We start from the raw sequence: 23,013 nt of genomic DNA, 5'->3' as shown, positions 1-23,013 counted from the left end.
GTGTGCATCTGCAGCAGTAACTGAGCAGTTGTGATGCTTCTTCCCTGGTAGAGGAAAAGCCCACTCCCAGCAGCACTGTCCTATTTCCCCCGCGCGCTCGTGTCATTGACTTGGAGCCAATTCACTAAACAGGCAGAAAACAAAAACTTGCACGAGGAAACAATTCGGCTTTCTGGCACCTCGTGGTCTGGTGAGTACTACAGCCAGCAGAAGTGAGGGAGCAGAATGGCACAGGAGGGAGAGGACGGCCTGTTCTTACAGCTTTGAGCAGTGACGAGCACCTCAGCATGGCATCTGGTTGTGACTTAATGACTCTTCTAAGACAAAGAGTCTGAAATCTGTGGTGAAACTTTGCATATTTTGTCACTGTCTTTCATTTGAAAGTTTAACGTTACTGTGAGTGTCAAGATCAGATAAATGTTTTCCATTAGCCAAGAGCTGATTCCTATCTCCTTTTTAAAATGCACTGTTTTCTGTACAGATAGTTTGCATGCTAAGCAAGAAATGAAACAACTTGACTTTGGTCACAGTACTTTAAAATAGCAAATCTGTTTAACTGCTTACAGGAATGTCACATTTTAAACATCCATTTTTACCGCTTGCCAGTAACTTCAGTACAAAGATCCAGTACCTGTCTCAAAACCTTCACTAGCATAAACAGTACATTAGACATGCACTTTTATTTACTTATTTATTTAAAAGCTGTATGGAAAGTATTGACTCTTTCTCTTGAAAGTATCTTTCTCTTGAGCCTCTGATGTTCTTTTTGTTTTTGTAAGTTTTGTAGGGTTTTTTGTTTTTGTGTGTGGTTTTTGTTTTGTTTTTTACATATTCACGTCTTCTCAAAATAAAACATTTCGGTGATCAGAGACAGTAAGACAGTAAGGCTGTCTTGTCTGAGAACAAAAAAGGTGGAATTCAGAGTCTAGAAGGCGTACAAGGCCACCTGTTTTATAAAATGTTTTACGGAAAAAAGCACCATGGCAATTATGACCTCTGAAACACGACAGATGTTCAGCTGTTCACTAACTCAGTCCTCAAAATACTGCCCTTATGTTTTGCAGGCTGTATCTGTCAAGTTGTCATGATACAATGGCTTAAAGAAATCCCTTCTGTCCCATTCTGCTTTTCATGGTTCCTACTTCTGTATGATATACTATTAATGGAAATGTTTGACTATGAGCTTGCCTTAATGTTTAACTTTGATTTGTTACTCACCCAAGAAGTCTGTAGATTTATTCAAAATTCTAAAATAGTTAACAACGTATTCATTCAGCACTTTTTTCCTCTATTAAAAATGTATGTAGCTTGTTCTAGATAGGCTTATAGGTTTAATTTTAAAGGTTAACCAAAGATGTGTGCCTCCAGGTAGATTATCTTTCTCAGTCAAGGAAAATCATATTCTTTATGCATTTCATGGCTTGAGGAGGTAATTTGAAATAACTGGGTTTTGATCTGTTCTCCCTGCCCCCATCCCCTATACTCAAAAGCAACAGAACCTTTCTTTCAACTAAATTTCTATTCTATTCTTTTCTTCCTAGAGTTGATGTAACTGAAGTTCAGATAGCCATAACGCTGCTGCTTTTGATATCAGCGTTTGGTGGAACAGCAATATGGGACTATAAGGCAAGTGTATTAAGAATGCAGTGTTCGGGTAGAGTACGGAGCTCCTGTTGAGTTCCCAGTTTCCATGGTATTTGAAGCCATCCTGTGCAACTATCCCCTTCTAGTTCTCTAATGTTCTGTTTTGTTTTCTTGTACAAACAGAGGTTATATTTACATTGTAGTTAACTTAGATATAACAGTATGACTTCCTATACACAAATTTAGAGCTGTGTAGAGGAAAAAAGACCCTATCTGTCATACGTAAACTTCTGATCTTCTACCGATACTCTGTTTGTAATCAAGCTTTAATACATTTTTTTGTTAGCTTTCCTTTGTGTATTTTATTGTAAGACAGACATATCTGTTCAGCTAAATGATTTATAGGATCATTTTATTGATCCTATATTTAGGATCAATATTTATTTTTAGAAAGCTTTATTTTAAAATTGAAAGATTAAATGCATTAATCTGTCAAAACTATGGGATGAAATAATTCAGATTTACACGTCAGTGGAGATGTACTGATTTTTAATGGGTTATGTCAGAGCTGACATAAATGTAAATACCTATATTTAAAGAATTGTTTTCTGTCCAAAACAGAAATAAAATATTTTTGTCTGGCTTTTATTCTGATCTTTAAAGATGCACTTCAGTATGCATCAAAAGTATATGAGACTAACATCATCTTCTGTAGTATCCTTACTTAGAAATAAATAGTTCTGTTTGGTCATAGGAAACAGAAGAGCTGAGACATTTCCATGGTGTTGATAACCCATGGATATTGATCTAAATATAAACCACCAACTAATTCAAACTAGTTCACCAGTTTGCACAGTCATTAGGAAATCTTTAGATGAACCTTGTTTCCCTCCTCCATCCTTTAAGGTGCTTTTTGCTCTGTTTTCAAACAGCATATTTTTGTGTTGCTAAACAAAGTAGGTACATTAAAATTTAAACAGTAGTGAAGTATGATTGTTTCTTCTTCAGCCATAAAATCTGTGGTAGCTATGCTGTATCTCAAAACAATCTACATTCAAAAATATAATCAGTGGTTTCAATTTATTGCTACTTCTTTTTTTTAATCCTCTGCTGCCTTTGGAAGTTTCCTTGAAACTGCAATTGATTCTGAAGGTAACTGTTTAACTAAAATTTTTATCTGGAGATTATCCTAAATGCAAGGATACAGCATACAAACAACATATACCAAAACACAAGGCAGGCAGATGGTGTTTGTGTTTCCTGGGGTTCAGTATTGTTTTACCCACTGAAATGGAAGGATCTATCCTTCCTGCCCCTCCCATGTCCTGGCGAGGCAGTAGTCTATGTCAAGTTTTTTGCTTATAATGTTCTTGAAATATTTTTACTACATAAGGATATACAGAGCAAAATCTGGCTTAACTTCATGACCGGAACTTAAATAATCAAAAGTTGAGTTTAAACATTCCCAAAAGAAACGTGACATCTCCTAAATAAGGAAACAAATTCCAAATACTGTCTTCCAGAGCTTGTTCCCAGGAAAACAGTAGTTCAAATAAAATGACTGCTTATAAGGTTTCAGTAGCTTTTTTTAATCACTTCTTTTCTTAAAAAACAAACAAACAGCGACACTCTTACCATTGACCTTTACTATCTTTCTCTTGTTTTTCTTGCTAAGGTCCATTTGGTAGGCTTAGAGCTGAAGTTTTTTGCGGTTTTTGGCATACTGTGTGGAACAGCGCTTTCTTTTTTCAATTACTTCCGTGTCATCTTCGGTGGAGGGGTTGGAAAGAATGGATCTACAATAGCAGTAAGTTACACCCATAATTTATTGGCCTTCAGATAATCATAAGGGTTTTTATCAGTTTAAGCATACAAGCATATGAATTTCACACCTTAATGATGCTCATTTGTTGTTTGGAGTGTTTGATGGCTAAAGCAAAGACTTCAATACCTATCTGCTCTCTTCCCGTTCCTGGATTTCTTCCATCACAGGAACCAACAGTGAATTTTCTTACAGAATTGCATAGAAGTCACCGTAAGGATGCCAATAGTATTAGCATAATGCAAATGGCCTTTCCCCGAGTTTTGACAACTCTAATTACTTTTATTTAGTGGGTGTTGCAGTATTTGTAAAATGTTGGTCTTACGTTGTGATTGAAGCTGAAGATGAGTTTTCTGTCCCTTTGTATTTCAGGGAACAAGTGTTCTTTCACCAGGTGTACACATTGGGCTACTTATTACACTGGCTGTTGTGATCTATAAAAAATCTGCAACCCAGCTGTTTGAAAAACATCCCTGCCTGTATGTCTTGACATTTGGATTTGTGAATGCTAAAATCTCACAGAAGTTAGTGGTAAGTAATCTTGTTTCAGTCGTAAACATAAAATGTTTCCTGGCTTAACACTTGCTTTCTGAATCAGTGAGCATTATGCAAGTTTTCCTGTTCTGCCCTGCCTCCCTATTACCAGTTTCACTATGACCAATACTCTGAAATAGACTCAGGCTCCTCCAGAGAGATTATTGTATATGATACCGATTTAAAAATAAAAATAAAAAAATAGTTCAATGTATTGGTTAGAAATTTTGGTTTTATTTAGCTTACTCCTAGAAATAAATTGTAGTTTATACACTGACTTTAACATCAGAAATGCAGTTACTGCCTTAACTAGCAGTGCCTTACTAGCTGTGCCATGACTTCTGACAATTATAAAACATGAATTTACATCCTTATTAAAATGAGGAGATAAATTTTTCTACCTTTTGTCTCTTCTGTAATTAATAACCTTGTCAATGTATTGAAAAACAACAAAACTAAAACTGGTATTCTGCAGGCTTTCTAGCTAAACAGGAATTCACCTACTTGTCTACATTACTAACTTGGTTCAGGAGAACTCTGTTAAGAAAACTGAGCCTTAAGATTGAACCTGAGGCAATGTATGTCAGCCAGTCGGGGATGCTTCTGAGCAAAGCATGTTTTGCCTTGATGCCTTATGCATAGCTTTGAGGGTCATCTGCTTCAGAGGCAAATCGGTACAAGCAGTGGGGAAAGGCTTTTGCCAGGTTTAGCTCCCCCGGTTTTCTGATACTATTGCAGGTCTTGTTCTTAACTCACTAGAGTGAGGAAACTGCAGTAAAAACCTCTTAAGCTGTGCCAGGGTGTGAAGCTGGATGGAGAGTTTCCAATACAGCACTTAAAAAGTAAGAGTGGGGAACCCAGTCAAATAGCTAAAATGCACGGAGATAGATGTAATTAACTGTATTACAAAAGAACACTGCAGGACCTTTGTACCGATTTTTTTACATAATAGTCAAGATATACTGATTATTGAAATAACTGATATCACTCATTGAAGTGCTACATATTGACTGAGTAACCTGGAAAAAGGTTATTTGGCCCTTAAGAAAAAGCCCGTCAGGGAGCAGCAGGCTCTGGAGCATTTGTGAAGCCCTTGGCCTGTCTTCTGCTTATTTCCCAAAGGCCCCTTTGGAGCAGGCAGGAGCAGGCAGCTGATGTGTAAGGACATCATGCTTTCTCGCAACTCAGGTGGAAGCTTTCTGGTAGATACAGTGATCTTGCAGTAGTGCATTCTGTGGGTTGTGTTGTTGTTTATTTTTAAATAGGTTGCTCACATGACAAAAAGCGAGATCTGTCTTCAAGACACTGCATTTATTGGGCCAGGACTTCTGTTTTTGGACCAGTACTTCAACAGTTTCATTGATGAATATATTGTTCTATGGATAGCATTGGTAAGCATTTTGCTTTGCATTTTTCATGTGGCGCATATTTAAAGGAATGGATTGAGAACTGTCTCTGACATTCTGCTCTGCCATTTTGGACTTGCTCGATTTCACCTGCCATTGTGGAAGAATGCCAGGATACTGTGTAAATACATGTTTTGGGAGCTATCTGGCTTTCTTTCCTTGGAACGGAGATCTGAAAGTAAAATGACAGATCTCTCCTGTAATTATGCTTTAATTCAGGTGGTTTGTTTAAAGTTACTCTGCTAACTGCAGACTAACCTTGTTTGTCAAATTTTCATAAGCACTTAGTGCCGTTTGTTTTTCTTCTTCTAAAGTAGACTAGTGTATATCATAGTGCTAACATGCTTCTTAAAATTGGATATATACTGATCAAAGCACAGCTGGGAGAGTTTTGAAAAATATTTGTTTTTAACCTGTTCCATTTTTGTTTTTTTTTTTTTGAAGTTCATATCCTTGTTTGATATGCTGAGATATGCCACTGGTGTATGCCTACAGATCGCTGCTCATCTTCATATACATGTCTTCAGAATTTCATCTCATCAAGCTCCTGAACAGGTTCAAAACCATAATGACTGATTAAATAGGTCAAGGAGAAGAAAAGCAGTTAGGGGAATGTTGAATGAAGCAGCCTCTCTTTTTGAGAAGACAGCTTAAGCTTTTCAAAAACTAGTGTTGTGAGAAAGCTCATACTATCCCAGATATTACCAGGTGTTAGAATTACTAAATACAAAGTCCTGCAGATTATATTGTGGTTAATACTTTTGAACCAGGATCTACTTCCCCCTGTGTTCTAGATACTGCAGCTGTTACTTTAACCCATGAGTACCACAATCAAAACCTTTGTTATTTCCAGTTAGGTAACCTTAATTCTGTTCTGGTCTGGGGAATGTAAATTGCAAGCCACGGTGCTACCAACCAGAATTCTAAGAGGAGTTTCACTTTTTCTTAGACCAAGTGACTAATCTTCTAGCATTAGTTTCTAAAGTCTTCTACTGTGAAGTGGTAGTCAGAGGCATCAGTGAATACAGTACTGCATTGTCAAGGCTGGTAAAATGAGGCATCCATGAGGTAAAACTAGTAATGTTTTGGTATTAGGATGAAGGAAGTATGGAACAGGAAAATTATTCTCTACTCCAAAATACCGTTGTGAGTGCCTATAGGATTCATGCATTCTCTGGTATCTACGTATATAACCTACTGTTACTAAACACAGTTGTAGCTTGGATATTTTTTTTCTGAGTGCAGTTTCTGGTTTTGTGGCCATAATAAGGTTTGCCTCCTTGTGCTTCATTATCTAGACTGTAGTAGCTGGGTACCGTGAGGACACTAGTTTTACCTACCCTAATTTGTGTCTGTGAAACTGCACAAGTTGAATGACTCAGTTCTTTGACAAACTTTAGTGACTGTTTAACTGTGACAATGCAACCCACCCAAATGTGACAGTGCAACCCACCTATGTATAATTAATTCCCTCTGAAAATTGTTTGCTATTGCTGTATTAATTTATCTTGTAACTACCACTGTACTTTATCCAAACAAAACTGCAAGGAACTAAAATCTAATGCAGAGTAAAACTCTCCAAAAGAGAAAGTTAGGCATAGTATCAGCCTTTCTTCTTTTCATTAGCAAAAAGCTGAATAAAAATAGCTTATTGTCTGTGCTGGCAAATCACTGCAGACAAATGCGGCTTAAGCTCAAGCTCCTTTAAAGAGGTAATATGTGAATATTATTTTTGTAAAAAAGCTGTTGAATGTAAGTGTTCATTACCACTTTTATTTGCTGCTATGTAGCTGAGCTGTAAGTTCATAAGACCTTCCTGAACTGTACAATAAAGAATACTATAATTTGTTTCAAAAATATTACTGCTGCAGCTTCCTAGCTGCTACATATTAATCCAAAAAGACTGCCTGAGGTGTTCAAAGAAATTCAAAAGGGGGGAAAAAATAGTGTACATTTCTGTCTAAGAAGGAAATACTGATATACTGGAGGGATAGTTGTACAAGTTACTGCCAAAGGAGCAGCATGGCAATTAAATAAATACAGATTAGGAGTTCAGTCCTTTCCAGATGAGCCCTACTGTTCCTGTTCAAGGCTGGGAAAGATACAGCATCTACATCTGAACTTAACCTAAATACAGGTCATAGCTAAATAAAAGGGAAAACGGTGAAGACCATTTCACTTTGTCTGAATGCTGTAAAAAAAAGAAGTTAATCACCAATCATCTGATAAAAGCACGTGCATACGCAACTTTTTAGAATGAGGAGGTTTGGTTCCCTTGAAACCACAGTAGTAGGTGTAAGTGCTTATAAAGATAGGGTAGAGGTAAATAAATGGTAGGTAACTACTGCAGAAATCAGAAAAAAAAGAATTAATAGTAACAAATAATGTAGTATTGAAGAGTGGAAGCAAAAACTGTTAACTGTATTTTGTGACATCATCTAGTCATCTTTAAATACTGAACCTGAGCACCACAGCTCAAATTAGCATTGGTAGTTACCTGATTCCCACCACAGGCCCATACTACCTCATACATCATTCTATCAATGTAACTTCTATGTTTGCTCTGTCTCTGAGTCCTGTGAGACACAGAACAAAACAGCTCCATCCATACAGGCTACTTGCTCAACTTCAGTTGCAAGCTAATAGCTAACTAACAGAAAATTTAGCTATCCCTAATCTGGCTCCCAGAACCTATGAACTGTCATCAGATTACTGGATTCTGCAGTAAAAACATTAGTAAGCTGGGGAGAAGAAGCTGTATGGACTGGTTTTGAAATACATTGTTATAAAATCATCACATTTGCATGTATTGGTGGCTTTTGTGTTATCTACGATTATATTCAGTCTAACAACTAAGTATTTTAGGAACTACCTAATTTGTAAAAGTGGATATTTGGACATAATGGCTTGCTATAAAAACAAACTGCACACAGGCTACTCTGGCTGTCTAATTTATACTGATTGTAATGAGATACATGAAAGATAAATGCTTTATCCTTAAATCAGGCCTCCCTGAACTACTAGTCATTTGAAATTGCAAAAATTAATATTCCAGCTTAAGCCTTTTAATAGCTTGTACCAAATAAATGAACTAGATTACTTTAGCAATGGTCTACAAGAAATGCATAGCAATGTTTAATTATGTTTACTTCAGCAGATGTCATGTAAAGCTGTGGTATTAAGCTCATTGTTCAACTAAAGAAACCTACATTTGGACAAGTAACAGCAGTTCATAAATCTTACTGGTACAAAAATACTGCAATGCCTGTAATGATAAAAGGCCTAACAATTTAATTTACTATAATACACATCATTAAACAATCTTACGTGAGCTATGTCATAGTCTATGAACTTTTATAACTGCTGACAGCTCAGGAGGCTAGATGTTGAATCTACAAAAGTCTAATCCATAGCTTTTGAAAAAGGCTTCTATTTGCAATGCACATAAATGTCTAAAGTTATCATATAAAATTTAGGGAACGCATTTTTCATCAATTCTACCTGTCTGAATTTGGCATTATAGAAAGTGAAACAATGCAAACAGTCCAATGCCATTGAAAGTGAATGTTAAGTAGTTACAGATTAATTGGACAGACAGGAATTGGTTCAGGGTTTGCTCCCTCTTCCTCCCCCTGCAAAGTAATAAATTTACTAATATGCCTTCTCACAAGATTATCAGACACAAGGTTAGAACAATCAATTAAATCATTTAATAGGAACTTTAAAACATTTAAATCATCTTAAGGTAACTTCTCTACGGCTAACGCCTATACTTGTATCATGTTACTTAGGTACAAGTTGTTTCTCCATTGAGCCATCAGAATAACATGGACTGAAGAGACTTGCGAACAGTTGCCATCTCCTGCTGTTGCTGTTACAAGAAAAGGAGATAATACTGAACAAATGCCAAACCAATGATTCCTTAATCTAATTAAATGAATGTCAAATGACTTCTTTATAGAATGTTCTATTTTTGTATTTAAGTTCTTCGTAAACCTGATACTTACAGTGTCCATCATAATCTTCTTCTGCAACATAGCCATTTCTTTGCGAAGTTCATTTTGTGCACCAACTAGAAGATTTTCATTGTTTTTCTCTAGTTCTTCCATGCTCTGCAGTTAAGGATAATCTTAATTCAAAACTGCTTGATGCCTCAGGGTTAATTTAAAAAAAAAAAAAACAATCCATTTTTCAGACTACAGCTCAATTTTTACAGCAGCAGTGATAATTACAGATGAATTTTGTCATGAACTTGGAAGAGAAATTGTGTGGGACTTTGTACTCCACTCTACATTACTGTTCAAACAATATGCACATGGCGAAGGAAACAGTCCTTTCCACCCAGCATCTCTGAGGTCCCAGCTACTATCCTGCATTTCAATAAACATAAGGGTTCTACAAGAAAAAAATTAGACCCATACCTGTCAGGAGTGATAGGGGTACAGTTTAATATTATGACAACCTTAGAGACTCGACATAAGGCCTAAAGAAAATGTTGAATTTGCTCCTCTTTGCACACTTCACTCCAGATAAGCTGAGGTGAAGCTCACTGGTTATCTTCCCTTTTGCACATACAGTTATGCCTAACTGATGTACATAGCTGCATTTTCTTTAGCTTGTATTTAAAGTTAAGCTGATTTGAGGCTTGATATTTTTTACCTGTTGATATTCTCTCAGGAGAAAATTCATAGTAATACAGTTTTTCATCTTTGATGAAGACATTGTTGACATTTTGAAATGGTTGTTATTAAGATTTCTGTAATATCCTCTGCAAATTTCAACCATCTTAAACTAAGCATTGAAAAATAAATTTAAAATAGAGTGACTCTGTCTGACTTGGAAAAAAACCAGATACCATAACTAACTAATTTCAAAAAAGGGACGGTTAGGAAATGACTCAAATAGAAATTAAGGCTTGTTAGAAAGTGCCAGACTTTACCCCCTGTACCAGTATGTGCTGGGGGCTGCCCAGCTGGGAAGCAGCTCCACAGAAAAGGACCTGGGGGTCCTGCCAGAAGTGTGTCCTTGTGGCAAAGGTGTCTGAATGTCCCAGGCTGCTTGAGGCAAAGCACCACCAGCAGGCAAGGGAGGTGATCCTTACCTCTGCTCAGCGCTGGTGAGGGCATGCCTGGTGTGCTGCGTCCAGAGAGACATGGACGTGCTGGGGGGAGTCCAGCAAAGGGCCAGGAAAAAAGATAGTTAAGGGACAGGAGCACCTCTCCTGTGAGGAGAGGCCGAGAGAACTGGGACTGTTCAGCCCAGAGGAGGGGAGGGATCATCAGGGGAGATCTCATCAATGCGTGCAAATACCTGAAGGGAGGGTGCAGAGAAGAGAGGGACAGGCTCTTTTCAGTGCCAGGTCACCAGCACATGGGCACAAACTGAAGCACAAGAGGTTCCCTCTCAACATCAGAAAACACTGCTTTACTGAGTGTGTGACTGAGCAACGGAGCAGGTTTCCCAGAGAGGTTCTGGAGTCACCATCTTCAGAGACATGCAGAAGTTATCTGGACATAGTCCTGACTTGCTGAACCAACCTGCCTCCCAGCGGTCCCTTCCAACCTCAACCACTCTGTGATTCTGTGATGCCTTACCCCTGTACTCATCACAAAACCAAGTGTTTAGGGTGCTTACATTTTTCCCCTCACAGTGTAGATTTCTAATAACTTAGAAATAGTGGGGGAAGGAAATTCTGGGAATAAAGTGTTTTGTTCTTAGTATACAATGACAGGGAAAAACTTTTTTTAACCCAAAAGAAGCAAAATTTTTTAGTAGTAGTACTCAATCATTTTTTGTTTGCTGTCTAGCATGTCAGCCACTTTTAGAAAACGTTTGATCATTATAACTCATGTTTAAAAACAATACGCTTCCATAAGCACTGTCCAAAAATGGTGTTTATAGGACTGCCAAGAAATACAAAAACAATGCATACATCAACAGTAAAGTTAAACTGGATTGGTCATATAACCATCCAGCAGGACCTGTTTTCACTGTAAGCCATTATTTGTCAAATTCTTCAGTTGACTTAGTGAACATTTAGTTTTAATAGCAGCTTATAAGAAGAAAAACCCTTTCTAGTCAGTGTTGGTTAGGAAGCAGAGGAGTTGTAACTAGGCAATTTTAAGAGAATTGCCACTTATTAACAGGAAGTTCCCTTACAGGGAGCAGCAACAGCTAAAAAGGTTAATGACAGAAAAAAATTGGCATCTAATTCTCATTATGGAGGATGCATGTGCCAGCAGTAATAAAAGTAGTACGTTACAGCATGAAGTGTATTTTTAATAGATTAACTTTCACTTTTTTCAATATGCACCAAAAACCTAAGGGACAGTTAAGACAAAGGCCTGTTGATTTGACCAACTTACATAAGCTTTGAACTGGTAACTGGTAAACTCAGCTTTAAGCTGAGTTTGGTTTAGAAAGCATGCTCTGAGGGTTATGCTTAAATATATGAAACAGGATTGCCAATCAGATCCCTGCGAGAAGACATTTAGGTAAAGCATTTATAAACAGGTGTAACGTGCATGCATATATAGAAAGAACAAGCCATGTTTTAACCAAGAAGGGAAAAATAGCAACTAGCATGAATATTCACGCAAAGCTGTTGTTTTCTTAAGTGAACCTTAAGTCTGTATTTCATAAAGGCTGGATAAATATTGCCTTCCTAAGCGATGTGGTAAGGATCAGCTGCCTTGTAAGAAGAAAATTTACTGTACCTTTAAGAATTGCTCATACAGTTGCTTAATGGTTTTCAGTCTCTGGCTTTGAACTATTCTTGCCTGTTGAAAAACTTTTTGTTGCTGACGAAACATATTCTGAAGCAAAAAAAAAATAAAAAATCATGTTTTACCAAAAGTGCTTTGACAGCAACACTGATGCCATTTGTCAGAATCAAAAATTCTGCCTTCACTGGCAGTCCGGGTCATACAATGTAGATCCCTGCCTGGGGAGGTATCCTTGTTCTCAGTAATAAAAGAAAGACTGAAGACCGGATTAAGCCCTGAGTCGTCCCCTGAGGTCCCCTTCCAACCTGAACTTTTCTCTCTGGGATCCTGAGGGCTGCTAGCCAACACAGTTCTTGTGCATCCCAGGGAAATGTGCTGACTAGGGAAAAGCACAACTTGCAAACATGCTGGGAGTACAAATACAGCAATAGCGTGTGTTTACATTCCACTGTGTAGCTTCTATCACCTTTAGTCATCAAATTATCATGCATTTGTGATATAGAGGCATACATTTAAGCAGTGCATGCTTAAGGACAACTACTTTCCAGTATTCCTTTGTCTCCCTACCCAAAGTCTGCAGATGCACAGATTCAGCACATCTGATTCTTCTCCATAACCATCTTGGCTTTTCTCAAGCCATGTTCTGGCTCAGGGCATCATTTACTCCCATCTATAAACTTGAAGTAAAGTACTGCACCCCTCTTCACTTTGAAATATATCCCAAAACTTAAACATTTATGGTTTAAGAACCACGAAACCTGAATTAAATTTTTAATCAAGAGACATGTTTGTTTAAACTATATAAGGTATTTTTTACATTTCTGCACTTTTACATTGGTTGTCTAAGCAACACTATTCTCTCCTTGTGATTATACTGTGAAACAATTCCTGTGCTGGAAACCCACCGCAAGTTTTTCTTCCTGTTCCTCTGCTTTCTGCACGTCTACATCCCATTGCTGAAATAAAGTCAGGAACTGCTGGGAGAAATCATGATTGAGCTTCTGCCTATAAACAGACACTAGCTGTAAGTATTACAAATGCTGTGAAGAAAGATAAGGTTCTGTGCACATGGAATAGAATAAAAGGAGTTGGCATAGATAAAGATGCTATTTTGAATCAAGTCCTAACCTACTGGATGTTTTGAAAAAATTAACATTCATACATATATTTTTCCTAAGTGAATGTAAATTATGTACATATAAAGAGACAGCACTCTTATACAAAACTCAGGTTAAAAAATAATAACAAGACAACAAACAACTTTCTTCCTAACAGAGAATGTCAGCTTTTCTGAGGTTTACTGTGTTTTTTTTTTAATTCCACTACAGATCTTGGCTTTAACACAAGGTGTTTATAATGACAAATCGATCACCTCATTCATTAGTTCATTATGCTCTAGTTTCTCTGTGTACATTAACATTTTGTTAATGCAAGTTTCAAAAATATATATAAAAACAAAAAGTTGCAAGTGTTGCAGACTTTCAGCAGACTTTCGGTTTTAGCTGTCTCCTTTTTCAATTTGCTCTGCTTTTAGTATCAGGTGTAGTAAGTAAATAAACCTTAAAAGGTAAGGAGGCATGTTATTAGTTGAGATGAATCTCATCTCCAATATGAAAATTATTTTCTTTCCTAACTAAAAGATGTAAAACTTTTCCTAAGCAAATATCAGTTTTCAAATAGAAAGTCTGAAATTAAATGAGTAAAAAGTTTTGAAAGACAAAAATCACAGAAAACATTTTCTGTAACAACAACATTAAAAAAGAAAGAAGTGAAATCAGTTGTATAAGGTATTTACTGTCAAAATTCCAAACTTTAAAACTTCATTCAAAAGAGAAGGTGTTATGCTAAAATGTTACTGACAGTTTAACCCAAGAGGACACAATTGGAGGCAGCAGAAAAGGGGACCGCAGTAGGTGTTTAACTACTAGATACACTACTGCTATTTAACGGCAAGAAGATGGATCAACTCTCAATGCTATGATGCAAAAAAGAATATGACTTCACAGGTTTAAAAAACAATGGTAAATGTTACCTTTGCTCCTGCTGTGTTTTCCAGACATGTTCAATCTTCTGGTTACTGGTTTTGAGTGAAGCTTTCGTATACATTTCTAATCTTTTCCTCTTAGCTAAGAGAGCTTTGTTAATGTCAGCTAGAATGAAAGAATATTTAGAAATGAAGCATACCAAGATTTATTGTGCGTTTTCTTAAAGATGCTGATGACCTTACATGCTTTGGAAAAGCAAATGAGGTGTGTTCTAATAGGAAGAAGCTAATAGGATCTGGGCTTCTAGCTGCCATGTAAAGAATCTTTCTCCACCTGGTGTTGGCACTGCTACAAGAGCTACTTCTCAAGGCCCCCCACAGACCCTATAGCTTACACTGGGCCTCTGGAGTTGCACCTGCTCATTGCCCAGCCCCATGGACTACTCCAGCAGCTGCTTTGAGTCCAACCTCTCCGAGGATCCAGGCCTGACAGGACCCACCCTGATGTCACTCACCTTTAGCTTCTTTTACTCTGGTCAGGACAGGATGGGTACAGTGTCAAACTTGCTCTGAGCAGACACATACAGTGCACTGAAACCGTTTCATGGTTTCAATCCCGGGCAGCTGCATTCTTTCCCATTTAAATCAGTTCCTTACACGCTGTATCCATCGTGTTCCCTAGTGATCCTTACAGTCTAACATGTGCTTCTAACACACACAGTAAGCCCACACACGTTTGAAACACTAGCAGCATTACCTAATCAGTTCACATTACGCATCTTCAGACGTGGTATTTGGACGTTTCACACTGTTAATTCTTCCTCATTCAAACCTGGAGATGTCTTGGCCAAACCTTGACTGAGTACAGACATCCTACTCTTTTCTCTTGTACCTCATGATCTGTTAGTTGCACTATCAAAATCCTCATTTGTTTGGCTGCACAACTGCAGTACCAGCTCAGAGTTTCCAGGCCTTCAATTTATTTGTGTAGGCTGACACTTTATGAATGTCATTTTCCTCTCAGAAAAGCACAAGCTCAACTGTTTTAAAAGTAATATTCATTCACATTTTGTAGATTTCAGAAATAAATTAGAGGTAGCATGGGATTACTATCACTGTCAATATATTGAATGACTGAACGACAAACTATTTCTCATACTTCAGAAAGACTCCTTAAGTACTTTTTAAGAAATATTTGGGTTAATGTCAGTTAGTATGTCTATTTCATTTTAATTTATATTTGGAGATTTAACAAACAAGTCACAGTTAGGTTAATACAGGAATTGCTTTTTCTTTCCATTGTAGGTTTCAGGAAACATCTGTCAAATCTGTCTCTCTAACTTGCTGAGGCATCTGCCTCTAATGCCAACCCTATTATTTTTGAGTAGAGAGCATCCTCTCTGTGTTTCATTTAATTTCCATCGTTCTTTTTTTTTTTGTCCTCAATAACAAGCAATCCCAGCTTTTTAAAATTAAACTTTGAAATTCTCCTCCTGTCTAGATTGCTAGATCTACAATAGCATACTAATATACACCTTAACTGCGAAAATTCTTAATTCGTGAACTAATAAATTCCTTGAACTCTTTCACCTTAAGCTTTACATGCAAACAATGACTGTGCACAGCATTTTCATACACATACAAGAATCAACCACCTATTGAGTAAGTAACACTAGCATTAAGATGTTTTCCCTTCTTTCCACTCCTTTTTGATGCTTTGTTCCACTATCTGTGAAGTGCATTGCAAATTCTTTGCAGGTGAGATATGCTTTTTCTCTAAGCTGTCAGCTATCTAGAATTCAGCTCGACACTTTGAATTTTAAGTAAAGCCATCTGAGAATTTCATTTCACTATGACTTAAATCCAAGTAGGCAACGTGAAGAAATCTCTCATCAGTACATGACTGGCATTAGCTTCATTGTTTGGCTCTGCTAGAAATTTTCTACTCTTCTTCCTGACTGCAGAAATTCTCATTTCTACAGATTCCCTATCCTCTAGATTCCTGAAGATGCAGAGTACAAGCTACTCTCTAGCTCAGTCTTTTCACAACTACAGGCTGCAGCTGTGAATTTTTTACTGTGAATTTGATTTTTTTTTCCTGTTTATCTGCTTATCTTCATATTTACATGCCCCTAATTTCTCACTCCTGTCTGGCACTCCCCAGTCTCTTTTCTTTCATTGTAACATTGTAAATAATTATTTAAGTAAGAACAACAGCTTTCTAACTCACAGTCTCTTCTCTCTGCCGTATAATTACCACCTCTTAAACTGCTTCTTGAAGTGGGAACTGATAATCAAAAGCACTCATGCATCTTTCCCTTTTTCATGTATAATTAGTTTACACCAATACTTTTCTCTCTCTTTATATGCAGTTATTCCCTTCTCTTCCTTCTCTTTCCATCTGGTCCATTTAGATGTATTAAATATTAGCTCTTTTCTGAAAACTGACTGTAACCAATGCTACAAACATTGGCTATTTTATGCAGATCTCAGAAGTTATGATAATGGATTACTGTCAATTCTGTATGTTAAATATTAGTTATTTTTCAACTTATTAGAATGTAAATGTACTTACCTCCAAATCTTTCCAGCATATTCTGTACTTCACCCCTAAAAAATATTGTTTAAAAACTTTTTTTGACCATTTTTACTTTGGAATAAGACCAAATGTGTATGCTTAAAACTAATTTTATTCACGTGCCTGATAGTTTAAGCAATGATAAAGCTGCTACTGTTTTACTGTTTTTTATTTTATAAAAAATAACACTTACTCCTCTTCCCCTCCTACAAGAGTTCTCTTTTTAGACTAATTTCTTGATGTTCAAAAAGTTTACTACAATCTATTAAATTACTCCCCAATAAAAAAGCACTATGAAGCCTTTAAAGGGTCCCGAATGAGGGAGGATGGTAAATAACGTGGAACAAACCCCAAACAAAACAAGCATACTGACTAACTGAACTAAGTGTCTACTTAAGACTCACTTATTTTCAAAAAAGACATTCTAACCCTTACCCTACATCATCTGGAACCACATGAGTAGTCACCAAAGGTCTTTTCTTGCCATGCTTCTCCATTACTGGTGTTTCAGCTTAATGTAAATTTCAGAAAGATTAACAAAAATTTATATTTATATTTATATTTTATACATATTTATATTTTGTGGGGACCACATGAATTATGAGAAGTGTAACTATTTTTCTGTAACGGCACTTCTTTGAACACATCCCAAGGGTCTCATCCGTAACACATACAGCTCCTAAAATTTTGAATGTGAAGAGTTGACAGATGGTGATGAATTCTACAAGACTAGATATGAGTTGACGCTGCCTTGAGTTCCTTGAGGGTGGTCTCAACCAGTTTTTCAGTCCACTACTACACAAATACCCCCAACTCACAATAAAACAACCATTAGAAAGCTAAAAACTATCTAAAAATTGAAAAAGCCCAATCTGCAAGAATTTAAACGTACTCTGACCATTAAAGTAGCAAAACCACATACAGATATATATGTTCTTTCAAAATAAATTAATAAATCCTTGGTTGACAGATTTCCATTACTGAAGGGGAGGGTTGGCTTGGGGGGGAATTAAGATTATACCCAATTCAAGACAGAAACATAGGGTACCCAAAATATGAAACAATACAAATTTAACAAATAAAACTATGTACTGTTTCGAAACAGTACGCATTAGTGTACACAGCTATACAAGCTGTCCTGAAAACAACAGACATTTATATAGCATAAAGTTGCTCAGCTATCCTTACAGAAATTTGGTTGGCAGATTATATAAATAAAAAGTGAATGAGATTCTCCCCAATTCCACATTTTGCAAACCCTCTCATTTAGAAAGTTGTAGGAATGTACATTTTGATCCATATAGTAAATAACATAAATCTGATAGCGGTTCCTATTTAAAGTTTAGAACACGCTGACTAGACTTGTCAGATGTTTCACAGAAAGCAGCATAACAAAACTCTGTGGAAATATTCCTGATGCTGGTTTTATTATTTACCCCCACATTTCAGTATTTCATAGAAACAAAGGATTTAATCTGGACAACTGAAAAAGGGGGAGAAACAGAGAGAAACAAAGCCCAGACATGACTGCTGAAAGACAACATCCATCAGTTGATGAATGAAAACTCTATTTTTAAGATAAGTCCACTCTCCATGACACTCCCTCAAAATTAAACAAGAAGTCGTTGGTTGACTTCTATTCTTTTTCCTCAGCTGGCTCTATCTCTTCCTTTCTTCTGTTCAGTCTTCCTGAAGTATTCTTAAACCTCCCAGCCTAAGACTCCTACTAACCTATCCAACCTCACACTTTACACAAGTGAGCAGAGCTTTTCTCTTCTGTCCTGATCCCACAGCATTATATGCAGCCAGGTGATAGAATAACATGGCATTAAAATAAGGTAACAAGGTAACGAGATTCTACTCTATCGCAGGCGTTACCTGTAGGTTTGAGACCTAACTGTGTACTACACAGAGCTATTCTGATGTGTTCTCTTACCAGTCAATCAACACCATGCACTAAGAGGCTGTCACAAACATTAGGAACCATGTTTGCTCAGGCACTCGCTAACGCATATCTTCTCATCTATTCATAGTCAGAAATACTATAAACTTTTTTAAAAATATAATAATAATGTAAGCACCTTCTCTAATATCTTCCTCTGATCCACTCAGCTCTTTTCTTTCCTCTGGAAAGTCATAGGGTGGTATCGCTTGATCCTCCTGTGCTGGTTTACCAGCTTTTCCTGAATGCTTTCTTCCCGATGGTGCCATAATGAGATTTTCTTCCTATTGAAACATAGCACTGAAACATAACTTTTCCCACAGGAAGATGAATATGTTTTCATATTTACATTGATCTGTTTGTTTTGTACACCTGTAAGGACAAGAGGCAGTCAAACTGTTTTATTTTTGAGGTACTTCACAGGATTAACCATCAGTGGTGCTTTTAAGAACAGGGTAAAAAATAGCAGGGCTAGCGGGATCATACTTTCTTATGTTGAAAAGCAAACTATGCTCTTAAGAAAGCGCTCTTAAGGTGCCTGTCTGCTCAGTTTCCATGATGTTTATTTTATATTTTATCAGATTTGATACCAGATTCGCAAAGAGCTACTCTAATGTTTTGCCCTACAAAATACATAAATGATAAATGATGAAAAACAATCTGGTTCTATAACCCATGCTACGCTAGACAGACAAACACACACATGTAATTTTTAAAAATCCTGGTCAATTTTCACTTTCTGAATTAGCTTTATTATTAGCCATTACACCTCTTTAGGTGTTTCTGATGTAGCTTGCATATTTGTGTTTCTACAAATGCACTTAAAAAAACCACTAATATCACTTATTTTTATATAGTATGTGTACTATTTTACAAGTATTTATGGAGTAGATATTTATTTAGAAGGAAAAGAGAATAATTGTAGCTATTAAATGCGAGAATGACAAAAGCGAGCCGTTTCCTTAGCACTTCATCAACAAGAGAAATAATATACCAAGGTAACAGAAAATAGCAGGATACAGTATCCTTACTGCAATATTTCTTCTCTTATCTTCCCCTGATAGGAAAAGGTATGAAGCATTTCAATATAAATTTAAAATGACATACAATTTTAAAAATCCTGCCAAAAATAACGTAGGATTATTTGGAAGATGGAAAGAATAAAGGAAAACAAACAAACAAAAAAAACAGCAATAAGTACCCTGTCTTCCAAACCAAGCAAGACGTAATTTACCAGTAGATAAACTTCTCATTCTAGATGCAATTCAACACTAGAAATACCAACATTTTCCAAAAGTAGTTCTGAACATTAAGTTCACACAATGAAATTGAGAACTCCGGTAAAGATCTTTTGACTTTCCATGGACAGTGAGGTCCCCCTAGCTTTAATAGCTGTCTCAAACAACTGAATTTCCTATTCCCCCTTTTTTTTTTTTTTTTTTGAGTTAGCTGCTCATAGCTATAAACGTATCAGTTTTTTTAACCACATTACATGGATATATACAGCATGATCACACTAAGCTGCTAAGTGAGAAACACTGCTTTCTAATATCCAACTTCTGCGATTGATGCTTCTCTACTTAGTGTGAAGCAAAGTTTTTTTTGCAACTTAAATTTCTTTAAAGAAAATTAAAACTTCCATTTTAATTATTTCTTGGAAGATCAAAACTTGTCCCATTACAATTATCCTCAAATGAGAGAAAAATTTAAGGCAGCTCTAGCACTCCTCAAGACTCATTCTGATTTTCAACGAGTGCAGCTTTGAAAATATGATTTAAGTGGGAAAGCACTGATATGGTATCTGGCAGCGCATATCTGATTGTGCTGCCAAAAAAAAAAAATCCCTCTTCAACTTTAAACTGCAAGCGTGAAAAGACATTTACTTATATGTATTTCATCTTGCATACAGACGTGTTTCTTTGTACTGAAAAATCCGTGTGCAAAGCACAAACACACCAATTCCTACAGACACCGTAAAACAGCCTTACAACCCCACACAGCCTTCACCCATCCTGTGTAGCTCCTTGCTTTAGCTGATACAAATGTTAACATTTTTTTCAGAGGAACTCACCTCCTTATTTCTCCCCGCACAAAAAGACCTGAAAAAAGTATTAGTTGAGTGAGTCTCACGTGTGGGGTGTTTTACCAGGTGGACCCACCTGCTTCCACCACAGCCTTGGTGCCCTGGGAGGAAACCACAGTGGCCTCAAAGGCTGAGGGGCACGGCAACGTCTCAGTCCCGGCCGTTACTTCCCACCCTGCCACCTTTCCCCATTGCCATCCCCATGCCACTGACGGGTCCCTTTCCGACTCCCTCTGCCTCACAAGGAGGGGACCCCCCGGCGGCAGGGATCACCTCACGCCCTCGCTCCCTCAGGCAAGCAGGCAGCCTGCTGAACCTCGACCCCTCACCCCCGGGGCCGCAGAACCCCCGGCAACCGCCTTGGAGCCCCTCACGCTCCCTCCCCGGGCCGATGGCGGCTGCTGCTGAGGCGCTGCCCCACCTCAGCGCCCCCTCCCCCACCCCGCTCAGCAGAAAAGGGCGGGAAAAATGGGCGGGAAGGGGCAGGCGGCCGGGGCGGTGGCCATGGCTGCTGAGGCAGCGCTGAAGGTGGTGAGAGGTCACCCACCTCCGGCCGCCCTTCCTTTGGTTAGAAACGGCTTCCAGCTCCCCCTCAGGCAACAAAACGCCTGCTAAACAGTTTGTTGTCGTGTATGTAGGCCAGGGTATGACAGCTTGGGAAGATGTTTCAGTAAGTGAATGCAAACAGGCACTAGTTCTCTAGCCAACTTCATTCAACGAATTACATGCTTTGTTTCAGATTTTTCTACTGTTCTCACGTGATTTTCTGTCCTCCTAAATGATTTATTTTGCTCTTCACTTACGCATACTAAATATAAAATAAAAATAAAGAAAATCCTAGAAATATTTTGTCTCGTCCTTACCCTCAACAACTTAAGAAATCTTACCTGTTGTGATTTCCATAACTGAGTTTAAACTTTTTCCAAGCTTGTATTTCACTGGGCCTGGCTGGAGTAGAGTTAACTTCCTTCACAGCAGCCTGGATGGTGCTGTGCAAGGGCTTGGTGACCAAACCAGCGCTGGTAACACAGGGATACTTCAGCTGAGCAGTGCTTGCAGAGTATGCAGGCCTCCTGTTTCCCACTGTGCCCCCACAGCAAGGAGACACAGCTGACTCGAAGAGTTATCCCATGCCTGGTAACACCGTGCTCTGCAATAACAGCTTGGGGTTTAGTCTTTCCAAGGCAGCTGATCCTCAGTGGCTGGGGCTGCCTGTTGGAGTTGGTGAGCAAACCCCTTCAGCTGCAGTTTGTGTTTTTATCCCCACAAACCCTTCACATGTTCATGTCTTTCTCTTGACCCACAAGTTTTTCTTCCTTTTACTCTTCTAGTTCTCTCCTGCATTCCTGCTGGAGGCAGAGCAAGAATCTAGGGGTGTGATTTGGTGCTAGCTGAGGTTAACTCACTGCAACCCTTTTCACCTATTATCTTGCTTTGCTTGCTTGTTTTCTTTTTCCAACTAATATGCTCACAAATTTTAGCTGTGATTTTCAGTGGATACCTGTCAGAAGGTTTATCCAACATCTTTTAGTCATTTTTGCTTTAGTTAAATGAAATGCTATATCTCTACTTTCAAATTTTGCTTAAACGAAAAGGTCTTGCCTGACCTATGTATGCAAACTATTTTATTTGTACATCACTTCATCAAGAAGACTGCCTTAAAATTTCAACCCTTTTTCCCCCAATTATTTTGATTAGAATGGCAAATATATTTTTTTAAAAATCCTAATAAAATTTGAATATCACTAATAATATTTTAAAGTGAAAGTATCAAAGCTTTCTTGTTTTTCTTGAAAGGTCTCATTTTTTGCTAGTCTGAAGTAGAATCACAGAATCATCTAGATTAGAAAAGACCTTCAAAATCACAAAATCCAACCATCAACCTGACCTACTGAGTCCCATCACTAAACCATGTCCCTTAGTGCCGTGCCCACATTTCTTAAGTACCTCCAGGGATAGGGACTCCACCACTTCTCTGGGCAGTCCATTTCAATGCTTAAGCACCCTCTAAATAAAGAAATTCTTTCTAAAGCGCAGTCTAAACCTCCCCTGACACAACTTGAGGCCATTTTTCCTCACATCCTATCACTTGTTACCTGAGAAAATAGACTGACACCCACCTTGCTGCAGCCTCCTTTCAGGTAATTGTAGAGTGATGAGGTCTCCCCTCTGCCTCCTCTTCCTCCAGACTAAATAACCCCCTCATAACGCCTGTTTTCCAGTCCCTTCGCCAGCTGTGAATTAAACTACGTATTTATATTCTATGTTTCAGCATTATATATAAGGTTATATTTCATGCTAGCAATGTACAAGTGTGCTTGCACCTTTACAATGCTCAAAAAAATGATTCTACTT

At 37.7% G+C, this 23,013-nt stretch overlaps 2 protein-coding genes across 9 annotated transcripts in view; one reads left to right on the top strand and one right to left on the bottom strand.

Annotated features, from left to right (window-relative positions):
• CHPT1 (choline phosphotransferase 1) overlaps positions 1-9,296 on the top strand; it is a 21,622-nt gene extending 12,326 nt beyond the window's left edge. Inside the window, exons 4-9 of one of the 2 annotated variants that reach the window (XM_048058123.2) lie at positions 1,542-1,626; positions 3,260-3,391; positions 3,779-3,937; positions 5,206-5,331; positions 5,791-5,901; positions 9,138-9,296. In XM_048058123.2, coding sequence (XP_047914080.1) covers positions 1,542-1,626; positions 3,260-3,391; positions 3,779-3,937; positions 5,206-5,331; positions 5,791-5,901; positions 9,138-9,182 — 658 coding nt within the window. In that variant the 3' untranslated portion in view covers positions 9,183-9,296. The remainder of the gene's footprint in view (positions 1-1,541; positions 1,627-3,259; positions 3,392-3,778; positions 3,938-5,205; positions 5,332-5,790; positions 5,902-9,137) is intronic. The other variant, XM_048058134.2, reaches the window with a different exon arrangement.
• Positions 9,034-23,013, bottom strand: SYCP3 (synaptonemal complex protein 3). Of its 7 annotated transcripts, XM_048058189.2 has the most exons (10): positions 21,080-21,098; positions 20,647-20,674; positions 18,715-18,859; positions 17,069-17,144; positions 16,631-16,665; positions 14,104-14,221; positions 12,977-13,076; positions 12,063-12,161; positions 9,354-9,458; positions 9,034-9,217 (listed from the first exon to the last, which is right to left on the bottom strand). In XM_048058189.2, the coding sequence occupies exons 3-10, from the start codon at positions 18,842-18,844 to the stop codon at positions 9,164-9,166; spliced, it is 717 nt and encodes a 238-aa protein (XP_047914146.1). In that variant the 5' UTR covers positions 18,845-18,859; positions 20,647-20,674; positions 21,080-21,098; the 3' UTR covers positions 9,034-9,163. The 7 variants fall into 7 exon arrangements, with proteins under 7 accessions (XP_047914146.1, XP_066853780.1, XP_047914140.2 ...); XM_066997679.1 differs by having other exon boundaries at positions 9,034-9,458; positions 21,080-21,329; XM_048058183.2 differs by having other exon boundaries at positions 9,034-9,458; positions 20,988-21,112.

This window comes from Anser cygnoides, chromosome 1 (genome assembly GCF_040182565.1).
Source record: "Anser cygnoides isolate HZ-2024a breed goose chromosome 1, Taihu_goose_T2T_genome, whole genome shotgun sequence".
Lineage (NCBI taxonomy): Eukaryota > Metazoa > Chordata > Aves > Anseriformes > Anatidae > Anser > Anser cygnoides.
This window is presented reverse-complemented; position numbering and strand designations above follow the sequence as displayed.

Bases quoted from the DNA above. Each gene is read 5' to 3' on its own strand.
- SYCP3 (XM_066997677.1), bottom strand. From the start codon at position 18,844: ATGGCACCATCGGGAAGAAAGCATTCAGGAAAAGCTGGTAAACCAGCA. The intron at 16,666-17,068 runs GTAAGGGTTAGA...AATATTTTTTAG, and splicing joins GTGGTTCCAGATGATGTAGG to GGGTGAAGTACAGAATATGC. The intron at 12,162-12,976 runs GTGGGTTTCCAG...TTTTTGCTTCAG, and splicing joins AACAGGAAGAAAAACTTGCG to AATATGTTTCGTCAGCAACA.